Source organism: Lampetra fluviatilis, chromosome 12 (genome assembly GCF_964198595.1).
Source record: "Lampetra fluviatilis chromosome 12, kcLamFluv1.1, whole genome shotgun sequence".
Taxonomy (NCBI): Eukaryota; Metazoa; Chordata; class Hyperoartia; order Petromyzontiformes; family Petromyzontidae; genus Lampetra; species Lampetra fluviatilis.
In genome coordinates this window covers 2,372,566-2,392,257 of record NC_136286.1, presented here as the reverse complement: position 1 = coordinate 2,392,257, position 19,692 = coordinate 2,372,566, and the positions used below count along the sequence as shown (strand labels likewise).

General features: G+C 48.9%; 1 protein-coding gene across 2 annotated transcripts; it reads left to right on the top strand.

The window, feature by feature from the left end:
- The first annotated feature begins 979 nt into the window (after positions 1–979).
- Positions 980–18,790, top strand: LOC144935027 (uncharacterized). 2 transcript variants are annotated; one of them, XM_078861334.1, is made up of 10 exons: positions 980–1,191; positions 8,038–8,192; positions 8,641–8,781; positions 9,274–9,409; positions 10,718–10,806; positions 11,197–11,311; positions 11,786–11,874; positions 12,950–13,062; positions 14,667–14,823; positions 17,718–18,790. In XM_078861334.1, exons 2-10 carry the CDS (start codon positions 8,075–8,077, stop codon positions 17,864–17,866), a joined length of 1,107 nt encoding a protein of 368 aa, XP_078717460.1. In that variant the 5' UTR covers positions 980–1,191; positions 8,038–8,074; the 3' UTR covers positions 17,867–18,790. The 2 variants fall into 2 exon arrangements, with proteins under 2 accessions (XP_078717460.1, XP_078717459.1); XM_078861333.1 differs by having other exon boundaries at positions 8,025–8,192.
- The last annotated feature ends 902 nt before the right edge of the window (positions 18,791–19,692 follow it).

Sequence of the window (19,692 nt, the reverse complement as noted above, 5' to 3'; positions counted from 1 at the left end):
GGCGAATACGAGACGGTGGTGCTTGATAAACAACGTTACGAGGCGGCCCTTAAAGAGCCGCATGCCAAACCTGGAGCCGCAGGTTTTGCCAACCCTTGGTCTGTACCTAATCGCATATCAAGTGCGCGTAATTATTTATTTTCTACCGACAGAAAGAGCCAGAGAGGGAAAGGGAATGTTTGACAGCACACGTGGCTGGGAGAAGGGAGGGGAGTAGAGTGAGATGAGAGGGGAGAGGTAGGAGAGTGCGTGGAGGGGAGTAGAGTGAGATGAGAGGGGAGAGGTAGGAGAGTGCGTGGAGGGGAGTAGAGTGAGATGAGAGGGGAGAGGTAGGAGAGTGCGTGGAGGGGAGTAGAGTGAGATGAGAGGGGAGAGGTAGGAGAGTGCGTGGAGGGGAGTAGAGTGAGATGAGAGGGGAGAGGTAGGAGAGTGCGTGGAGGGGAGTAGAGTGAGATGAGAGGAGAGAGGTAGGAGAGTGCGTGGAGGGGAGTAGAGTGAGATGAGAGGGGAGAGGTAGGAGAGTGCGTGGAGGGGAGTAGAGTGAGATGAGAGGGGAGAGGTAGGAGAGTGCGTGGAGGGGAGTAGAGTGAGATGAGAGGAGAGAGGTAGGAGAGTGCGTGGAGGGGAGTAGAGTGAGATGAGAGGGGAGAGGTAGGAGAGTGCGTGGAGGGGAGTAGAGTGAGATGAGAGGGGAGAGGTAGGAGAGTGCGTGGTGGGGAGTAGAGTGAGATGAGAGGGGAGAGGTAGGAGAGTGCGTGGAGGGGAGTAGAGTGAGATGAGAGGGGAGAGGTAGGAGAGTGCGTGGAGGGGAGTAGAGTGAGATGAGAGGGGAGAGGTAGGAGAGTGCGTGGAGGGGGGTAGAGTGAGATGAGAGGGGAGAGGTAGGAGAGTGTGTGGAGGGGGGTAGAGTGAGTTGAGAGGGAAGAAGGGGAGGATGGACAATGGGGTGACGTGGGGGGCACACGTGGAGAGACGATGATGGAGCGGCGGGTGTGGGGCGGTGCTGTAGGAAACCGCTGTTGTAACCCCCCGCGGGCCGGAGTCACGCGTTCCGCATTTGTGAGTGGTCACGCCTGGAGAGTCATGTGACGGAGCTCTGCGTCCCCAGCGAAGAGCGCAGAGCGAGCGCGCAGTCGATCGGAGCAGAGCTGTTGGAGTCGTGCTCCGGGCAGGAGCGTGGGGGCGTCCCAGGTGCGTGCGTGAGGGTGTGTGGGGAGCGGTGGTGCAGTGGTTAGCGAAGCCGGCGATGCGAGTTCGATTCCCGTTCAAGGCCAACACCGGTGACGATTATCTGAACCGGTCCTGGGCCTCCCCTAGGTCGACTCGGCCTCAAATGAGTACCTGGTTCAGTGTGTAAAACATCGCCACTAGGGAGACAAAGGCGGTCGGGCGTGGTGCTGGTCACTCACCCCCTCGTGTACGGTACCGGCCTTCATAGACGCTCGCTAGCAGCACTTGCCCCTACAGTCTGTTCAGCCTATACGGGTGGGTCTTTGTTTTGTATGCGTGCAGGCAGTCAAAACCCATGGCACCTTGGTATAGCCCTGTGAGCCATTCGGCTCAAGCAGTAAAGCGAAACCATATGGTGGTGATGGTGATGCATCAGCCAGTCATCTCAGTCGGTTAACCCATGGCACCTGGGTCTGTCCCGTGACCTCCTGCCAGCGGACGTTCGATACTTCATGTGGCCGTAAAGTGCACATAGCCTGGCACAAGCGCCGTGGTGACGTCACCGCCACTTAGTGGCTAATGACGGTTGTTGTTGTGGTTGTTGCACGTGTGTGTGTGTGTCACACGTGTGTGTCACACGTGTGTGTGTCACATGTGCTTGCTAACAGCACTTGCCCCCAACAGCTTTCAATAGGTCAATGGAGCGGTAGCGTAGTAGTTAAGGGCACTGTGCGCTCCTAACCCGGCCCCTTGAGTTCGAGTCCTGGCCACGGGTAACATCACATCTGAGTCGGTCCTGGGACTCTAACTCAGCCCTAAGAAATGAGTATACCTGTCTTTAATATTGTGTGTGTGCGTGCGTGTGAGATATTTGATTGTTAACAGCACGGTGACCCAACAGTTTATGTAGGCTACCCGAGGGGGGGCGGGTAGGGGGTTTATGTTTGTGTTCATCGTCATCATGATTGGCGGTCATCTATCCACTGCTGGATGAACGCCTCCCCCTCGTTGCTGCTGAAGAGTCGATGTCACCGCTCCGTATCTGCGGCGGTCGCCACCCTTAGGCGCGTTTCCTCGCAAGACGCCACGGTGGCTAGGAGATATTAACTACCTCGCCTCGTATACAGGACGACGTGGGTTCTATCCCGACGTTGACGCCTGTTGTGTATTTGAAGTTTGCGTGTTGTCTCTCTCCCCGTGGTCGCGTGGATTTGTTTTCTCCCGAGTCCTCCGGGTTTCCCCTCCACATTTAGAAACACGCGTTTCGAGTGTTTAGCTGCTTGCTAGACATTTCCACGTGATAAGCCACTTCGTTGAGCGATTTGTGGCGAGGTCGCTTTTGATAAAGAGCTAAATATCTCAGTGGGCCTTATCTGATAAAAACTAAAAAAGTTATATTTAAAAAAACTTTTTTAAAAACACGCTTTCATGAAATGTACCGTACTAGTAATGGCAGAACTCTACGACTCCAGCAAGTGGCCCCGAAGCTTGCCACAACGTAAGGGACCGTGGTGATTTACAGCCAACATCAGTTGAGCGTGGACAATTAGACCCAAGCCGAAACATAACATTCAAAAAGAAAGTTTAAAAATATAGATTTAATTTTTTTATGATACAATATAGTATTGTCACCAGTATGACATAAGTATACCAAGTTTGCAGTCGATACATTGGGAAGTGGGTAAAAATTGAGTTACAAGATTTGAGGATACGACAATAACAGTGAGTTAAATAAAAGCGTGTAATAATAAAATAGTAAACAGTTTAAAATGACTGCCATGTCACCACCACTAGTCTCCTCCATCAGCCACCATGCCTTTCCGCTCTTGCCCACTTAACCTTCCCAAACAGTCAACATCATTTTCTTTGGTTCTTTCGGTGATGACTTTACCGAAATAACTAAAGAATATGAATTCCTGCAGCCACGAAAGTTATCAGTCAAAAGTCAACATGATGTCTGTGATTTGACGATTGCTCTCTAACCCACGCGTGTCCCTCTCTCGTTGCTCTCAGCGCAATTCGCAGCATCGCTCCCTCGACGAATCTTCACGTATCAACTTTTAGCTCCGCGTCCCTTTCAGTGTCCGTCTTTGCGATCCGTACGTCGTGGAAAGTCGTGCGCGCTCATTCAATGGCACGCTGCGTTTCCATCATCAAATGTAATCCCCCAAGAACACTTCCTTCCACCCTGCTCTGGAGCATCTCGTGATGTCGGCGTTCTTCACAAACGTTCAGAGTTGGGGGGGGGGCACACTTTCGCCCGATAAGACATCAGCGGTGTGAGGGCCGCCACACATTTGAAACATTGGGGTTTGACAGCAGCACGATGATGATGGTGGTGGTGGGAGTTGGCGGCACGTCAGGGACCGCCAGTGACCGGAGGGCCTTGCAATGAGGAACGCCATTCTTTGTCATCATTTTGATCCAAGTCTGCCTTCTAGAATTGTTTAAGGTGGACGCGCGTGTCGCTCCAATCGTCATTTCCTCGTGTTCAGCGAACCTGCGGTGTGCTTTAACGCGAAGGCTTGCGCGACCAATATGATGTTTGGCTCCCATTTATCTCGAGCCCCGCATTGCAGCCTTAATTTTTTGGAATTCATTAGTTTATCCCTCGAGTTTGTTTTACGTGGGCGGTTGTGATAACTTACACCGCTGACGAATCTGAGGCGTAATTTATTTTTTTCTACTACAATATTTTATTTTAGCAGGTAAAGCCCTGCTCAGATATATGAACCTTATGGCGGTACCCCGGGGTACAATAATACCCCGGCTCTCGCATAATGTCCGTGATGCAGTTACAGTACTTTGAGTCTGTTGATGGTCGGCGATGCGGCAATCGACTCATCTCGATGAGCTGTACACGATGCACCACCACTACGGTGCATTACGAGCGTTCAGGGTTTCAGCACAATCGTCCTCGCTGCGTTTCGACATCGCGGAGTAGCACCGATTTCGGATTGATTGGTACCCCAGTCGCGGAGTTAAGTACACCCCTGAAAAAATAGTGCCCCAGAAATATAATATTTAATTGCCTCGGCCATTTTGTATTATTTGGTACCCGGGGTACCGCCATAGGGATCATATAGCTCTTTTTCAAAAGCGATCTGGCCACTAATGTTAGCTAGTTCGACGAAGTGACTCGTAGTATGTAGAGATGTGTGGTAGCAGCCAAAGAATCTCAACGCGTGTTTCGAAATGTGGAGGGAAAAAGCGGAGGACCCGGAGAAAAGTCCACGCGACCACGGCGAGAGAGACACGCAAACTCCAAATATACAGCAGCAGGCGTCAGGTTCGGGATCGAACCGACGACCTCCTGTATACCAGGCGAGGGAGATAACTTCTCGCCCCATGTGTTTATGATAGGAATCACACAACAGAAGGGGGTTCACAATTCCGGTTTTGCTGATAAATCAACTCAACTGGCATTTTTGATGGCCCACGAACCGTCATGATTTGACTGGCTCTGTCGCGTGGTCGGGTGTTGTACAGTAGTTACAAGCTTGGCATTATACCCACACGATGCAAGCCAAAAGAAACGCATTCTTTTTCAGAAGCTCGACGCTTTTATTTCTCCAATTTAATGAGAGGGACAATGTGCTCACGGTGTCGCTGTGAATGGCCTTGTTGAGAGCTCTTATGGCTTGATTTGCACTCACTTTTAGATTTTTATTTCGTTCCTTTCTACAGTCCCTGTTCAGCCGTGCCTTCCCTTTCGGTGGTGTTGCAATGCCGTAATTATTTTAAAGTTATAATAGCGATGCTATGTAAATAAAAACAACAATTTGCGAAACCTTGGCCACAATATCTGGACTCGTCTTCATGTAACAATGCATAGATTTCTGTTTATATGATTGTGGTTATGGTTATACTTTATTAATCCCTAATCTCTGCCATTACATACAATTAAACAAGAAAAGGTAAAAAAAGAAAAAACAGCAATGTAATACAATACACTATTAGACATTATTGTAAAAAAGAAATAAAAAGTCCATCCCATGTGTTAATGCATTTTTTTTTATTTTAGGCAGGAAATGAGTTTTCAAATTTAGATTTTTTTTTTTCTGGGCGGGACCCCCAGACCGCCTGGAAGATTTGATCCCCCCCAATGTTGACTCCATGGCTACGGCCTTGGTATGTTGGGAGCATCGCGTCATTCATTGCTAACGCCTTGCATTTGTGAGAAATTGGGAGGCTCCATAAAGTCTCCACTGCGTACAATGTCTCTTCACGACGTGCAAAAGCGCGAGTAAAACGTGCCACCGTTTCGGCAAGGTTTCACTTGAGATGACATGCGTTTGTCTTTTTTCCCAGGACATGACCATGACATGCGTTTGTCTTTTTTTCCAGGACATGACCAGGACATGTGATTGTAATTTTTCACAGGACATGACCAGAGACATGCGTAGTCAATGGCATACTTTTTTTCCCCTAAAACTCAACTCGCTGTTGTAATTTGTTGGCTTCTAAACCGGCTGTGCAAAGTTTATAGGCACGCGCCAAGGGGCGAATGGGGTATGTAATTACTCAAATCAGGTCGGTTCCGCTTTCATAAATAGAAGAGTTATCGAGCCCATCATTACACAAACGAGCCGTTTCATTCCTGCGTAAACAAAGGCCTTAATTATAATATATATTGGGGGGGGACACATGCCCAATATTCAAATATGCTCAAAATGCTCCCCCCCCATATATTGCTATAAAAGATATAAAGAAAATTGCTATGCTATGTAAATAAAAACAACAATTTGCTAAACCTTGGCCACAATATCTGGACTTGTCTTCATATAAATCAATGCATAGATTTATGTTTATATGATTGTGGTTATGGTTGTACTTTATTAATCCCTAATCTCAAACATTATATACAATGAAGCAAGAAATGGTAAAAAAAAGTAAAAACAGAGCAGTGTAATACAATACACTATTAGACATTATTGTAAAATTTTCATAAAAAGTCCATCCCATGTGTTGGTGAATTTTTTTATATTTTAGGCAGGAAATTAGTTTTCAAATTTAGATATTTTTCTGGGGGGGGGGGGGGGGGGGGCAGACCCCCTGGAAGATCTGGTCCCCCCCAATGTTGAGTCCATGGCTACGGCCTTGGCGTAAACGTTGAGTTGAGTTTGATCCAAGCACTAGTGTCCCCCTGCTCTCTGGCGATGTCCCTACAGTTGTGCGACCGGCCGAGGTGTTGTTCAATAACACCGTGATGTCCACGAAAATGCTGGCCCAACTAGCCATGGCAGCATCAGTGGGGGTCGGCAGAGAAGCAGATGCCGCCCGGAGTCGCTGGGTATGGATGAGTAAGACTGTGGCTTTGGCCACAGCTACGTACAACAAGCAGACTCTGGCCGGAGAGAGAGGGGGAGGCTAAACGGGTGCGGCATAGGCTGCATAAGAGAGGTGCTGATGCAGTACAGGAGGATTTGGAGCTGAGTGGATTTGCCGTCGACTGATACCGGCGGTGTTAAGATCGGCCTCTGTATAAGAGACTTGTGAAGGACGCTACTGGGCAGCAGTTTGAGGCAGTCGCCCTCCAGCGATGGAGAGCAGAGGAGTGACACAACAACGAGCGGAGCGCCGTGCGGCTATAACGCAGTCGGCAAACTGGCGCAAAGGAGAGCACAGGTGGTGCATCTGCCAGTCATCTCAGACTGTCAACCCATAGCACCTGCACCTGTCCCGTGACCTCATGCCAGCAGCTAGCCTTCCACACTTCACGTGACAGCCTTAAAATCCCCCTCGCCTGCGTGCGTTACTGTGGGAGAGCGGTCAGCGCTCTGCACGACAAACCGGCGAACCTTATTCGATTCCCTCTCGTGGCCATTGGTGACGAAAATATGAACGGGTCCTGGACCTCCCCTAGGTCAACTCAGCCTTACATTAATAATTGGTGTGGTGTGCAAAGATCAGCACTCGGGAGACAAAGGCGATCGGACGTGGTGCTGGCCACCCACCACTTCGTGAGTAGTATCAACCTTCATAAGTGTTTGCGAAGGGCACTTGCCCTTGTGCTGATATTGCGGCTATACAGGGGATCTTTGTTTAACGTTTGGGGTAGTGGTGGTGATTAGCGGATTCCACCACGAACCCGATGACCCGTGCGGTGTGTGAACATCACCACTAGGGAGACAAAGGCGGCCGAGCGTGGTGTTGGCCACCCACCCACTCGTGTGCCGCGCCGGCCTTCATAGGTGCTCGCTAGCGGCACTTGCCCCGACAGTCTTTTAAAGGCTATATGGGGGAACTTTGTCTTTTTTCCGATTTAAAGCTTTCGTGACTGCAGGGACTCATTATTCTTGGATCTTTCGGTAAAGTCACGTAGAAGAGAAATAATAAAATAATAAAAATAAAACCATACAATTCTCACGATGTTTCGGCGACAACACAAGCAGCCGTCCTCAGGTGAAGAACAGAGTTGTCGGAAAGACAGCGTCCTAATGAACAATGCTAAGCTTGGTAGCGTATTTTAAGCTGGGTGGGAGTAGCAGAGCGCGTTGACAAAGGATTTTACATATCAACAGCGGAATTTAGCATATTGATGCTAAAGAACTGCATCTACCCTATACGTGTGTCTAATATTTTCTGTAACTCAATCTCATTGTGCGATGATGAGTCAGATATGGCAGTGGTTTTTGGCCGAATCCTATTTGGTTATTTATGTTGAACTTCTTTCGCACCGTACATAACCAGCCGTGCTAATCGAAGTTAATTCATTGCTGTGCATTACCTTGTTTTTTTTATCACGTTCGTGACAGCTCGGGGTCACTCTTGCAAACTAAACTCTATCCTGATCTCTTGAGTTCTCACCCGGTTCAACAACAAAAACATGTTGAATGTGAAACTCGTGACAGCGTGTGCGTGCAGGTAAGAGCTGAGGGGGGGCAATGCACGGTGTCGAACCATGAGGGTCTTGTGCAGCGTCCCCGCTCCTCTCCCGGCTCGTTGCTGCCTCCTCCACCGCCTCCTTCTCAGCCCCCTCCTCCTCCTCGTGCTACTGTTGCTCCGTTGCTCCGCGCCACGTGAGTAACACCTTTTTTATTACCCAGGGGCACCTCAGCTTCACAGATTCTTACTCGGCAAGCTGATCGCCTGGGCAGCTGATAATCTGGGTAGCAGATCACTCAGTTAGTTGGTCACCTGGGCTCGTTATGCAGGCAGCGGGTCACCTGGACACTGATTACTCGGGCAGCTGATCACCCAGACAGCTGATCAACTAGACAGCTGATCACCCGGGCAGTCGATGTTTGAATGAATTGTCCATCAACGTAATCACTTGGCATGACCCCGTGTTGGGTATTAGGGGTCAGGGCGCCGTCGTATCAGCAACGCGCGCGGCTTTAGCGACCACACGTGGCCCCGAGAACAAACTCACTGAGAACACGTCCTGGATAGATAATGACTGATGATGATGGTATGGCTGATGGTGATAAAAATATATGCCTGTATTGTGTGTGTGTGTACGGACAGGTGTGGTTTTGGCTCAGGCCTTGAGCGAGGAGGGGGGCCGCCCCTTGGAAGCCCTCGTCCTAAGCCTCGTCCCCGTGAACTGCACCGGTCGCGACAACTCCACGTGCGCGCCCTGCCCCCCAGGGTCATTCTCCAACGCCAGTGCGTCCCCCCCCCTCCCCACACTGTGTGCACACCTGCGAGCACAGGTGTACTTGTGTGTCACATCACATAGGCGTGTGTGTCGCACACAGGCATGTCTCTGTGTGTGTGTCTGTATCACACAGATGTATGTACCTGTACTCTTAGGTTTTTTCGGTAAAGTCACGTAGGTAAAAATAAAAATAAATAATAAAAATAATAAAAATTATTATAGAAATAATGATGGAGACTTGTGTTGCCTCCGAAACGTCGTGATTTATTATTTTATTTCTATTATAATTTTTATTATTTATTTTTATTTTTACCTACGTGACTTTACCGAAAAAACCTAGGAGTATGAATCCTTGCAGTCACGAAAACTTCAAATCTACAAGTATGTACCTGTGCCACGCAGGTGTAGATACCTAGGTGGGTACCTGTGTATGCACCTATGTCACACAGGTGTGTGTACCTAGGTGTGTGTACCTGTGTGTGCACCCGTGTCACACACAGGTGTGCCCACGTGCGCGTGTTGCTCCGTGGGGGGCTGCCAGTCCCCCCTGAGTTGCCGCCCGTGCAGCCCGGGGTCTCACCAGCCCGCGGGGGGCCAGGCCCAGTGTCTCCCGTGCGCGCCGGGCTCCTACTCACAGTGGGTTTTCTCGACTCTCACTTCACGTAGCGCGCAGGAAGCACACACAACTGAAAACGATTTGTTACACGTAGAGGACCATCAGAGCTCGGGTAATTGTTGGAAGAGCTGGCTCACCACCCAGCTGCCACCTGCCAGCTCCGTCTGTGGTTGCTCTGCGATTGTGTGAGATGCAATTTGCATGAAGCTAAACATGATTGTGTATATATATACTTGCGGTAGATGTAAAAGGCATAGCAAAGATCGTAAATGACACAAAAATACAATCGTGTTGTGACAGGCTCGTCACTTGTTATGACAGTAGTTATGATGATTGTAATCGTCGATCATATTAGGAGTGTCATTGTTACCATCGTTAATCTGTCGCTTTTAACGCTTTCCTGTTCCGAGACGTCTGCAAGTTGCAGGTTGGGTGTCCCGTTCACTGCTGAATCTATGAAAAGTGGCTCAGCGTTCATTTTATTTAGAGAGGCAGAGAGCCGTTGTTTTTAAAGACATTGCACTCACCGCAGAGAACCGTAGCGACACGACTGCACTCTATGATAGCTGGCGCCAAACTTTGCCACTTTATCGGTACGTCTTCAGGCTGGAAGACGTACCGATAAAGGAATTTTATTTGAGTTTTTCTTCAGATTCCGTTCCCATGACAAACATTTACGCACACGTACGTCATTGGAACGGAATCAGAAGAATCATTAGAAAGGGGAATGCTTACTAAAGGTAAATGCGTTACGACAGGACACATTCATCGTTCTGTCGTCAGAACGATTAAAGCGAGTGGCTGGCAGGCACAAGGTTGCGAGTTCTAATCCTGGTTGGGGTGGGAGAGGGGGTTGACTGGGCCTGGCATCCCTTCAGGGTTGATGACATGAGTAGCACCATCGTGGGGAAGTCAAGTGGTTTGTCCTATTTGTAAACTCGTCCTCGCCGTAGGAATACGGAATTTACAACACTGCCTCCTGTGCATATGAGATGAACACCAACGCTGAAACGCTGATCTGAGCAGGAAATAAATTTGACTTTTGTTGCATTATAAAAGCAAAACCCTCTTACAATACGCTTGACTCAATCAGTCAATCATGAATCGATAAATGAGTGAAATGAAAACTATGATAATTATCATCACCATCATCACTCACTCTAAAGGTCGCTAAAATAATCACCGCTTCGCGCACCGACTGCCACGGCGAGCCATCAAAACCCTCGAACCCGACGCGTTTAAACCGCTGCGGCAAAACCAAAAAATCCCATGGAGTTCCCGCCACAAGAACGTGGAATGACACCTGGACCGGCTCATGTGCGTGGCAGGGAGCCGGCTCAGCGACTCTGCTCGGCGTGCGCCCCCGGGAGCTTCGCGCCGCGGCCCGGAGACTCGAGCTGCCTCCCGTGTCCCACAGGCGAGTCTCGCGGGGACAGCGCCGAGACAACTCCCGTGTCGTCACCTCCTCGCCCTCGTCTCCACCCACCCACCCGCTCGTTACCCGTTACCCGTGCTCCGGGTTCGTTGTCGGACTACTTGGCGCCATCCGTATTTTTCTGTTTGTCCGTCCGTCTTTGTTTTTTTTTCTTCTGTCTCTCTTTAGCTTGAAGCCGAGTAGTTGCCTCTTAATGGACGTGGGGGGTGCATAGAATTGTGGAGGAACAATTATTCATTAAGGGGGGTTGGGGGGAGTGCAGCCCTAAAAAGTCTTGAAACTCAGTGAGGTTTTAATGGAAGAATAAATGGAATGAGGAGTGGCTCCGGTGAACCCGTGGGCGATGACACTTTGGGGGAACTCATTTCACAGGAAGCTTCATGCCGGGATCGAACTCATCCACGTGTCTCCCCTGCGCACCGGGGTCGTACAGCTCGGAGCCCGGCTGGTCTGTGTGCCTGCCGTGCGAGACGGGATTCAACTGCAGGTGTCTGAGTGCCGAGTGTATGGTGTCTGAGTGAGCCTCTGTGTATGTCCGAGTGCATACCTGTCCGTCTGTCCTGCTTGGTGGGATTCAATTGCAAGCACCCGTCTGTCCGTCTTTAAGTGTGTCCGTGTTTCTCTGGTTGTATCTGAATATTGCGTCCGTCTGCCTGTGTGTGTCCGAATGTCTGTCTTGGTGGTTTCAGCCCAGTCACCAATGAGTGCTGCTCCCTACTGTGTGGATTCGAGATAACCTGATAATTATTTCATAAGTAGCTCTGTGACATCCGTTTAATGGACTGTTCTTTAACAACGGAGATTTTAGACTGCCGTGAGATTTCCCAAAATATTTCCATGACCATGTGACCCAGATAGAGCATGCTTTTGGGTAGAAATTGGAGAGAGAAATGTTTTAAAAAGTTAAATATTTTATAATTTTTTCAAATGTGATTCAACGAGCGTGTGTTGTGGTGCACAGTCAAGAGCGCTGCACGGAGTGTGAGCTGTGTCCGGGCGGGTGGCAAACGGCAGGGCGCGGTGCCCAGCAGTGCCAACCCTGCCCTGCAGGTAACACTCACCTGCATGCACGCAGAGGACACTCACCCCCTCGCCTGCATGGATTGAGGCAAAAGAATTGACGAATGTTCACCTGTAATGTGAGAAGAAAAAAAACGTCCTAAATTAAATTCAAAACAGAATCCATGCATGTGTAGTGGGTCAATAACTAGTGGAGAGTCTCTCTGAGGCAACACGTATTTGTATTAACAATAAATCATTAACACAAAGGGGTAACGGCCCCTTACACCCTCACTGGCTAATCTAAGCCTTCTTGAGTGAAGCTTGTTGGTCTTCACTGGTATAAGCTTGAGCCGACCCTTGCCAGGGGCACGGTTCTGCCCATTGGGCTCTTCTCTTCAGGAGGCTCTTAGATCGTCGGGTGGACGACGACTGCCGGGGCCGTTGAGAGGTCCGGCTTTATACGGAGTCCGTGGCTCGCTCCGCCCCCCCCGGCCACGCCTTCCTTCCAGAACCTTCCAGCAGGTCCTGGAGGGTGACGTCATCCCCCAGCCCCCCTCCTGGGGTCTGCTGTCCCATAGGGGTTACCGTTGGCCCTTTGGGCCATGGTCCCTTGACACTGGGCTCAGTCCCTCTTCCGCCCCCTATTGACACGTGTGGGATACTACCGGCTGACAGCATGGGGAGTGCACAATAATACCTCGACACATGCATTGGTGTCAATGGCAGTCAGTTTGAACCATTTGTTCAACTAAATACAATAACCCTATCTCTCCAAATGTTATTGTATATCAATGTGGAGAGACAAGAGGGAGGAGGCGTACCTGTCCTACCTACGATACAACCTCTGCCCTGGGGCCGTGTGGCTCAGGGGCTGGAGGGTTGAGTCTGCGCTGCAAGCTGGACTCTCGAGTTCAAACGCGGGTCAACGACCGCCCGTGATGAGTTGGGCAAAAAAAAAAGTGGAATTTTGCAGCCTCCTCAAGCTGGAGCCACGAGGCTGCCACCGACTGCGATATAAACGGGTGGTGGGGGGGGGGGGGGAAGAACGAGAAGCGACCGATGAATAAACCAAACGCCATTCTGCCTTGTGACTGACCAAGTTCGATCCCTGGTTCGTGATCAGGGCAGCAGAAGTGGGAGGGCGTCGTGTACTGCACTCCGTGCCCCGGTGGCTACTACCAGCCCCAAGAGGGACAGCAGGGATGCCTGCTGTGTCCTGAAGACTACTACTGCCCGGTGCGACAGCCCGTCCTCTGCTGTGCCCGCTGTCGCCGCCTCATGCAATATCCGTGCGCTGTACCTGCCACCGAGTTGACAGATTTGGGTTTGCCTGTCGGTGTGCCACGTCTCACACTCATGAGGCTCTTGCATTGCGCTGTAGCCTTCAACGTGCTATCTCAGCCTCGACTTACATCGGCATGTGCTGTGCTGGCGATGCGGTCCCACCCAGTTCAATTGTGTACAATGTGCGCCAGTTGCTCAGCGAATGGAATGTATTGTAAGTTGCTGTTCGGTCACTGCATCGCCCGCTTCGAGATGCGTTTCTTCGGCCGTCTGGAACGCTCTTCCGATATTAAGAAGCCACTGGAGTTATGCACTGTTACATTATATAAGTTGAAAAAAAACTAACTTCTTTAGAACAGCTTTGTGTTCTTGGTTCTTTCGGTAAAGTCACGTAGAAGGGAAATAAAAAAAATAGAATATATTTTTATTATTTTATTATTTCCCTTCTATGTGACTTTACCGAAAGAACCAAGAATATGAATCCCTGCAGTCACGAAAGAAGCTTTAAATCGAAATTTAACAGCTTTGTGGTTTTATTTTTGTAATTTCCCATCGACGGCGATGTTCGTTTCAGTGAACCTATTCTAGGGACTTGCGATTTACGAAGCCAAACATCACTGCGGCATCTTATTAAGACACCCCAAGTGCCTACTCGCCAAGAGAAAACAATACTATATAACAAAAGACTGTCGGATTTCGACTGGAATTATGCCTCGGGTACATGGCTCATGTGGTGCCAAGACAAAAGTAACATCTTCCCGCATGGGGGTGGATGACCGTAGAACTGAGAGGTGCCTGCTCCATCACTTCTCCGCTCCGATTCTCGAACTCATGGGAGCCTGTTCTGGGGAGAATGCAATCCTTATTATGGATTAAAATATATCGCATATTTAGAGTTTTGCCCCTCCGATTAGCACGGTTGGCTACGTACGGTGCAAAAGAGGTTCAACATACACACATACGTTCTATCAGTTTCTGGGTTCCCTTGTCTGTATAACGGCATTGCTATTGTTCACGTGTGTTGTTCGATTGTCTAACAACGCTATAACACAGCGTGGCCACGCCAGGCTTTTCCCATTCTCTCGCTTTCACACCATCGCCATCTCCCACCCAACTTCGCACCAATAATGCTGTAACACCGGCACGTTCCCATCTTCCTGCGTCGTTTCCATGTTTTGGTTCCCGTTTTATCCCCACGTGGTCCCCCGAGTGATCCCCATGTGATCCCGGTTTGGGTTCTCGTTTGGTTCCCACGTGGTCCCCTGAGTATGATTCCTGTTTTGGTTCCCGTTTGGTCCCCACGTGGTTCCCCGAGTGATCCCCTTTTGACCCCGATTTTGGGCCCCAAGTGGCCCCGGTTTTGATTCCCGTTTTGTCCCCACGTGGTTCCCCGAGTGTGATCCTGTTTGGTCTCGGTTTTGGTTCCCGTTTGGTCCCCACGTGGTCCCCTGAGTGATCCCCGTTTGGGCCCGGATTTGGACCCCTCGTGGTCCCGGTTTTGGTTTTTGTTTGGACCCCACGTGATCCCAATTCGTCCCCTTTTTTTGGTTCCCCAGAGTCCCGAAAAGGCGCCGCTCCCGTGCCCTGACGGCGCCTTCTGCCCCGCGGGGAGCCAAGAGCCGTCGCCGTGCGTGCCGCCGTTCCTGCGCCGGGGGGGAGACCACTGCTCGCCGAGTCCCCTGCTCATCGGCCTCGTGTCGGGCAGCGCGCTGGGTGGGAACACGCAGGCACAGGGACAAAGACCACCCCCCGCCCCCCCGTATAGTCTAGAGAGATCGATGGGGCATGGACTGTTAGCGAGCACCTATCAAGGCTGGCACAGCCCACAACGGTGTGGGTGACCAACAACACCACGCCCGGCCACCTTTGTCTCTCCAGCAGTGATGTTTACCCACCGTCCCAGGTATTTATTTCAGGCCACGTTAACCTAGGGGAGGCCCAAGACGGGTTCAGATAACCGTGACTGGTGTTGTACCGCGAGCGAGGATCGAACTCAGGTCACCAGGTTCTTAGCGCAGCATGCTAACCGCTAGGCTACCGCTCCGCACTCAGTACAGGGAAGACACACACAGAACACGCAGACACAGGAGACAACACACACAAAGGATAGGTAACACACAGAGCTAACCTTGACAATTCGTCCCATTGTGGTACATTTCCACCAGAAACTCAGAATTCGAAAAGCAGAATCCTTCAATTTCGATTTAAAGCTTTCGTGACTGCAGGGATTCATCTTCTTGGTTCTTTCGGTAAAGTCACGTAGAAGGGAAGTAATAAAATAATAAAAATAAAACATAATAAAATAATTCTCACGACGTTTCGGCCACAACGCAAGCAGCCGTCCTCAGGTGAAGAATGAAACACCACCAAGCTTGGAGCGTATATTTAAGCTGGGTTGGAGGGGGGGGGGAGGTAGGAAGAAGAGCGCCTTGACAAAATTATTTGCATATCAAGAGGAATTTAGCATATGGAATATGCGTAGGAGGTGGGCGGAGGGGTTTCAAATTAATATTATGCCCGTGCATTATGCAGGATTAGCAGCATCAAAGGGAGGGGGAAGGGGGGTAGCATTAACAAAGGAAAGGAATGTTAATAGTATGTAGCTGCAGTTACTAAACAACCACGTAAAAAACTAAAGTATAAACTACATAAACAACTAAAGTATAAACTACATAGCACCATCAGTATACTTACTATACTCTACAATAAGCTGAGTTACTAACAGTAAGTAATACATTACAATTCTACGTCGTAAAAATTATATAATATGCTTCCATCTAAACTTTATTCTCTTACATCACACGAGTCTACACCGTACTATATACTGCCATAGACAAACCCAACATTGAATTATATACTGTATTGCTATAAACCACTCTATACCTTATACATTTTAATATAACACTATGTATTATTCTACCCACCCTAATGTGTATCACACTGCTATATGTTTACTATACAATTACGATACTATATATTACTTTGTACATTGTATTAAGCATATAAATGTTATACTATTTGTTATTATACACTGTACCATTGACTGTCGTGTCAATGGGTGAGTCTTGGCGGGAAACTTGCAGCGGAGCAAAGAATCCATTCCCTGCGGAGAATACAATGCCAGTGAGTGGAACGCGGTCTGAAAGTCACCGTAAACGTGAACACAATCAGTTAAGATCCGAAATGGTTTATTACGTCCTTCCAATGATTGCTAAGCCAGAATCCATCTTCTCGGTTGAAATTGTCTCTGTGTTTGTATATGTGGATCGCCTCATGAACGAATCTCTCATGATAGCCAGTGGGCTCACATGACATTGACTTCTCCAAGACAGAGGTTCTCTGCAAGCCATCTGGCTATCATGAGAGATTCGTTCATGAGGCGATCCACATATACAAACACAGAGACAATTTCAACCGAGAAGATGGATTCTGGCTTAGCAATCATTGGAAGGACGTAATAAACCATTTCGGATCTTAACTGATTGTGTTCACGTTTACGGTGACTTTCAGACCGCGTTCCACTCACTGGCATTGTATTCTCCGCAGGGAATGGATTCTTTGCTCCGCTGCAAGTTTCCGCCCACGACTCACCCATTGACACGACGGTCAATGGTACAGTGTATAATAACAAATAGTATAACATTTATATGCTTAATACAATGTACAAAGTAATATATAGTATCGTAATTGTATAGTAAACATATAGCAGTGTGATACACATTAGGGTGGGTAGAATAATACATAGTGTTATATTAAAATGTATAAGGTATAGGGTGGTTTATAGCAATACAATATATAATTTAATGTTGGGTTTGTCTATGGCAGTATATAGTACGGTGTAGACTCGTGTGATGTAAGAGAATAAAGTTTAGATGGAAGCATATTATATAATTTTTACGACGTATTACTTACTGTTAGTAAATCAGCTTATTGTAGAGTATAGTGAGTATACTGATGATGCTATGTAGTTTATACTTTAGTTGTTTATGTAGTTTATACTTTAGTTTTTTACGTGGTTGTTTAGTAACTGCAGCTACATACTATTAACATTCCTTTCCTTTGTTAATGCTACCCCCCTTCCCCCTCCCTTTGATGCTGCTAATCCTGCATAATGCACGGGCATAATATTAATTTGAAACCCCCCCGCCCACCTCCTACGCATTTTCCATATGCTAAATTCCTCTTGATATGCAAATTATTTTGTCAAGGCGCTCTTCTTCCCACCTCCCCCCCTCCAACCCAGCTTAAATATACGCTCCAAGCTTGGTGGTGTTTCATTCTTCACCTGAGGACGGCTGCTTCCGTTGTGGCCGAAACGTCGTGAGAATTATTTTATTATGTTTTATTTTTATTATTTTATTACTTCCCTTCTACGTGACTTTACCGAAAGAACCAAGAAAACAGAATCCTTAACTTGATGCTGGAAATAATTTGAGCCACGAATTGTCTAGAATGGTGCCCAACAATGGTTGTGCAACAATGCGGGCACGTGACCATCCTGTTACCACCATCCCCTGCAGTTGTCGTTGCAGCTAGTTGTTTGCTTCTGCTGCTGACTTGCTGCTGCCTTTTGTCATGCTGCCTGCTGCTACTGCTGCTTGGCCCAGCTCTGCTGCTGTTGCTGTTCCTCGCTCTCATCCACTGCAATCGGCGACTCCGCGCCGAGCCCGGCGCCCGCACGCCACTGCTGTGGCACTCGAGGCAAAGACGCGGCGACAGGGTCCAGGACCAGGAGCCCATGTACACAGGGTGGTGACCCAGGACCCGGCAGCCCTCGTCGACAAACCCACCAGGCCAGCCGCCCAGTGGTCAATACCCAGCATTCATCGAGCCACAGGGCGGTGAAGCAGCATCCGGCGCTTGACGATGGAGCACCTAGAACCGAGCGTCCAGCACTCAACGCCCGGCACCATCGACAACACGCGCTGGCGACACAGCACCAATCGGCACCCAGCATCATCGGCACGCCGATCACGCAGTGTTGGTGATGGGAGCATCAGGCATCGGCAACACGCAAGCTGGCGCAGGGACATTGAGCAGCCAGCATCATCGGCGGATTTTCTGCACCACGGGCAAATAAAGCTCCCCGTATCAAGGCACTTGGGCTTGAAGTCGCGCAGCCAATGCCACCAGAACTCGGCGCAACCAACACGGAGCTTAGCGTCTCCATTCAATGACGCACTTTGCGTCGATGTAACGAGGTGGCAAAAACTGAAGGCGTCAGCTTCTGATCTGCACGACCCAGGGGGAGACAGTGCGACTGTCTGGTAACAAGGTCAAATGCGCGCTTTGCTTCCTGAAGTGTTAGTGTAATGGCTTATAACGTTTGAAGATTGTGTTGTGTTGTTCATGCCACTGATGAAGTATGTGCTGCTTCGGCCAGAGACCCAGGCATTCCAGTCTACCAATTATGACGACCTGTAATGGGGCCCTCTCGTCAATGCCTTGGTCCATAAAACAAGAGACAAAATCATAGTGCTTAAGGTTACTTTGTGTAAATACATGCAACGACTCTATACACCTGTCAGGCATTTAACTCAGGCGGTGGGGGGGGAGATAGCCGAGTCTCAAGGGACAGCGGAGCGGTCGGATCGAGAAAGCCCCGAGGTTGCACGCTGCTTCCCGTCGGTGCCCATGTTTGGACCGCGTTATACTTTTGCTACTGTACAATAAAGTTTAATCACAATTGATGCCTTCACGCTTTTCTCGGAATAGGTTGGTCGATGACAAAACATTATTCTCGAGGCACACACTGGCTTTGTTTCTTTTCCATTAAGTTATCAAGTTGTTTATTATTACGTTATGCCCTTTTTTAAATACTCCAAAACCTGCTCCTGCTTGCCTCAATTTCATTATTTTGATCTCGAACTGGCTTCAACAGTTGCACACAAACACTCGTGTGATTTTCAGTTGTGTTCCTTCGACGGTTATGTCCTTGTCAGTGAACCTATTCCAGGGACTTGCGAAACCACGCATCGCTGTTGCGTCTCATTAAGACACCAAGTGCCTACACGCTGAGAAAAAACAATACAATATAACAAAGGACTGTAGGACATAGACTGGAATTAGGTCTCGCGTACATGGCTCATGTGGTGCCGAGACACAAGTGACATCTTGCCGACTGGGGGTTCTGCTATTTGTGGCCGCAGGGGGTGGATGACCCAAGAACTGAGAGGTGCCTGTTCCAAATACTTCTCCGATCCGATTCTCCAACTGGGGAGAATGCAATCATCATCATGGATAATAATGATGATTGCATATTTTGAGTTTTGCACCTCCGCTTAGGACGGTTGGCTACGTACAGTGCGAAGAAGTTCAATATACTGTACATACAACATATTGACCCTGAAAATCAACAGAGTCCAAAGGCTATTTTTTTCCACAAGGGTCTTGCATTGGGATGTTTGGCCAACACAAATTACATCGTATGCTTTAAGCTATGGGAGGAAACCCATGTAGAAAAGAACAAACTCCACACGAAAGTGTCCGGAATCAGGAATCGAACCCAGGAGCCTTCTTGCTGCGAGGTGTAAGTGCTACCACTGCACCACCCTGCGACGTGGGCGACGAGATATTTGAAAT

Excerpts from the sequence above, each read along its gene's own strand:
- LOC144935027 (XM_078861334.1), top strand. The coding sequence starts at position 8,075 with ATGAGGGTCTTGTGCAGCGTCCCCGCTCCTCTCCCGGCTCGTTGCTGC. Across the intron at positions 10,807-11,196 it reads CTGCCTCCCGTGTCCCACAG|GAAGCTTCATGCCGGGATCG; the intron begins GCGAGTCTCGCG and ends CTCATTTCACAG. Across the intron at positions 13,063-14,666 it reads CTGAAGACTACTACTGCCCG|AGTCCCGAAAAGGCGCCGCT; the intron begins GTGCGACAGCCC and ends TTGGTTCCCCAG.